This window comes from Pinus tabuliformis, chromosome 9 (genome assembly GCF_031772625.1).
Source record: "Pinus tabuliformis cultivar Carrire ecotype Pingquan chromosome 9, CPIR1, whole genome shotgun sequence".
Classification (NCBI taxonomy): Eukaryota; Viridiplantae; Streptophyta; class Pinopsida; order Pinales; family Pinaceae; genus Pinus; species Pinus tabuliformis.
Window position 1 is genome coordinate 1840236535 of NC_142307.1, and position 2515 is coordinate 1840239049.

Sequence of the window (2515 nt, forward strand, 5' to 3'; positions counted from 1 at the left end):
TTTATCAAAGTAGGATCATGCAAACTTCACCAAACTCGCATAACCAATTTCAAATTGTATTTAAATGATTTTATATTCCAAAAATGATATTTGTTTATGGCTAGGTTTAGCTTATTCTAAACACCGAAGGGACTCATTAAGTCAAGGTGGCAAACTCTTAGAACTTACCGCAGCACCACACAGTTGATATGCGATGATCGAGATATTTCCATTTATCAAGGCGTATAGGACCTTACGTTTTCACCATTTCGGACCGAGGCAGCCATTCTCGAGATAGGATCTTTGCCATTCTGGGTAAGACGGCCAGTAGATGGCGGCGGGATCGAAACACTTCGTTCTGGTGCACGGAGCGTGTCATGGAGCGTGGTGTTGGTACAAGCTCTCAGATCTGCTCAAAAAGACCGGTCATCAGGTCACAGCGGTCGATCTTGCGGGAGCTGGGCTCAACCCAAAGGATGGTGACGGGATTCGAAGCTTGGCCGAGTACAACGAACCGCTCACAAACTTCATTAATGCTCTTCCACATGGAGATGGAACAGAGAAGGAGAAAGTAATATTGGTTGGTCACAGTATTGGGGGCCTGAATTTGACCTATACGATGGAGCAATTCCCACAGAAAATTGCTGCGGCTGTATTCGTCACTGCTTTCATGCCCGTCTCCGGTACAACACCGCTACAGCTTATAGATCAGGTATTACAATTATATGTATACCAACACACCAGGTATATATATATCTGGAGCACTTTCTTGTATTATTTTAACTAGGACATCTCATTAGGTTAGAGACAGATTCAAGGCCTAGAATATAAAGCTTAAATCACTGAATCATTCAAATTAATCCACCTAACTAGATGCTACACACAGAATTAATAAGCTATTCATTTCATTTGATGAAGATGAAGATCATGCTTTGTTGCTTCTTCTTAGGTTTATCTTGCTTCTTCTCTGATGAAGATGAGGATCATGCCTTGTTGCTTTTTTCTTAGGTTTATCTTGCTTCTTCTTAGGTTTATCAGAGAAATCAAACATGGGGAGACACAGAATTCAAGTATGGAGACGGAGGACAACCGAGCAGGCCGACGTCTTTCAAATTTGGGAGCAACTTCGCCCAAGAGTATCTTTATGACAAAAGCCCCTCTCAGGTAACTAACGCGCAGATGATAGTGATCTCCTGGTAACTAAATATAAATTGGGAGATTTCTGCTGTATATTCTTCTTCTTCTTCTGAACGTTTTTGAGCCAATTTAAGGTGCTGAAAATGAACTGATGCATGCAAGCACAGGATATTACACTAGCGGGGAGCCTCCTCAGAAGTAGCCCTGCGTTGGACGAAGAAGTAGTATACAGCAGTGAGAATTATGGCAGAGTCCCTCGAGTGTACGTAGTGGCAAAGCAGGATAAGGCAATATTGGAGGAACTGCAGAAGAAGATGATAACCGATAATCCCCCAGATAGAGTCTACAAATTGGAAGTGTCTGATCACAGCCCTTTCTTCTCTTGCCCTGCTCAACTTGCTCAGCTTTTGCAAGAAATTTCCGATACGTTTTAGTGGTAGAATAAGTGACCATCCACGTTTTACTGGTAGAATAAGTGACAATCCATAACTACAGGAATCACGATGATTGGAAAATATGATAGCATAGAGCCTTCTTAACCAGGAAACCCATGTGTAAATTTCTGGATAAAAATGTAGAGTAATTTGTTGGATTTTTGAATGTTCAGTTTTTTTACATATTTTATTTTTTATTTTATTTTTATTTTGTGAATGATCAATATTTATTTTTTTCCTTTTGGAATCTATTTGTAAATAGTCTTACACGTGTCTAAATGCAGATACTTAATATCAGTTCATCTTAATTTTGTTTTCATTAAAGTTAAAATGTAAAACTTCTTACCCAAAGACATTTTATGTGAATTTCATTTTGGCATATTCTTTGCTTTGGTTTAATGGTTTTTTAAAAATAAATTTATATTATTGAATTTAAAATTTACCTGATGTTAATATTTTTAAATTAACTTTGTCTGATCATCATGTTTTTAAATCAATATTCTTTTGATATGAAAATTATATTGCAACTAAAAAATTAGTTTTATTTCGGTAGTAAATTTATAATTTTGTAATAATTCTATGTATGTAATAAATTTATAAATTTTTAGAGGATTAGTTTTTTTGATATTTAATAAAGTAGAAATATATTTATTTAAGAATTATTAAAAAATTATTTTAAATTTGATATGTTTATTTATAAAGATAATAAATAAATTTATTTTAACATGAAAAAAATAATAATTATAATTTTCATTATTAATAATTAAATTCTAATAAAATACTATTACTTCATAAATAAAAGTAAAAGTGACTCATTGCTAAATATTACATGATTTTGAACTAAATAAATTAATCTAATTTATTTAAACATATTACATAAATTTTAGGATGTAAAAATATGATCGTAAATTATGACATTAGACATTTTATACCTATCATACCATTATCACGTAAATTTTAATAGG

At 33.7% G+C, this 2515-nt stretch overlaps 1 protein-coding gene across 1 annotated transcript; it reads left to right on the top strand.

Annotated features, from left to right (window-relative positions):
- The first annotated feature begins 257 nt into the window (after positions 1–257).
- LOC149156165 (methyl jasmonate esterase 1-like) lies at positions 258–1550 on the top strand. Its single transcript, XM_089443308.1, has 3 exons — positions 258–691; positions 1009–1143; positions 1284–1550. Exons 1-3 carry the CDS (start codon positions 311–313, stop codon positions 1548–1550), a joined length of 783 nt encoding a protein of 260 aa, XP_089299434.1. The 5' UTR covers positions 258–310.
- The last annotated feature ends 965 nt before the right edge of the window (positions 1551–2515 follow it).

Excerpts from the sequence above, each read along its gene's own strand:
- LOC149156165 (XM_089443308.1), top strand. The coding sequence starts at position 311 with ATGGCGGCGGGATCGAAACACTTCGTTCTGGTGCACGGAGCGTGTCAT. Across the intron at positions 692-1,008 it reads CGCTACAGCTTATAGATCAG|GTTTATCAGAGAAATCAAAC; the intron begins GTATTACAATTA and ends GCTTCTTCTTAG. Across the intron at positions 1,144-1,283 it reads ATGACAAAAGCCCCTCTCAG|GATATTACACTAGCGGGGAG; the intron begins GTAACTAACGCG and ends ATGCAAGCACAG.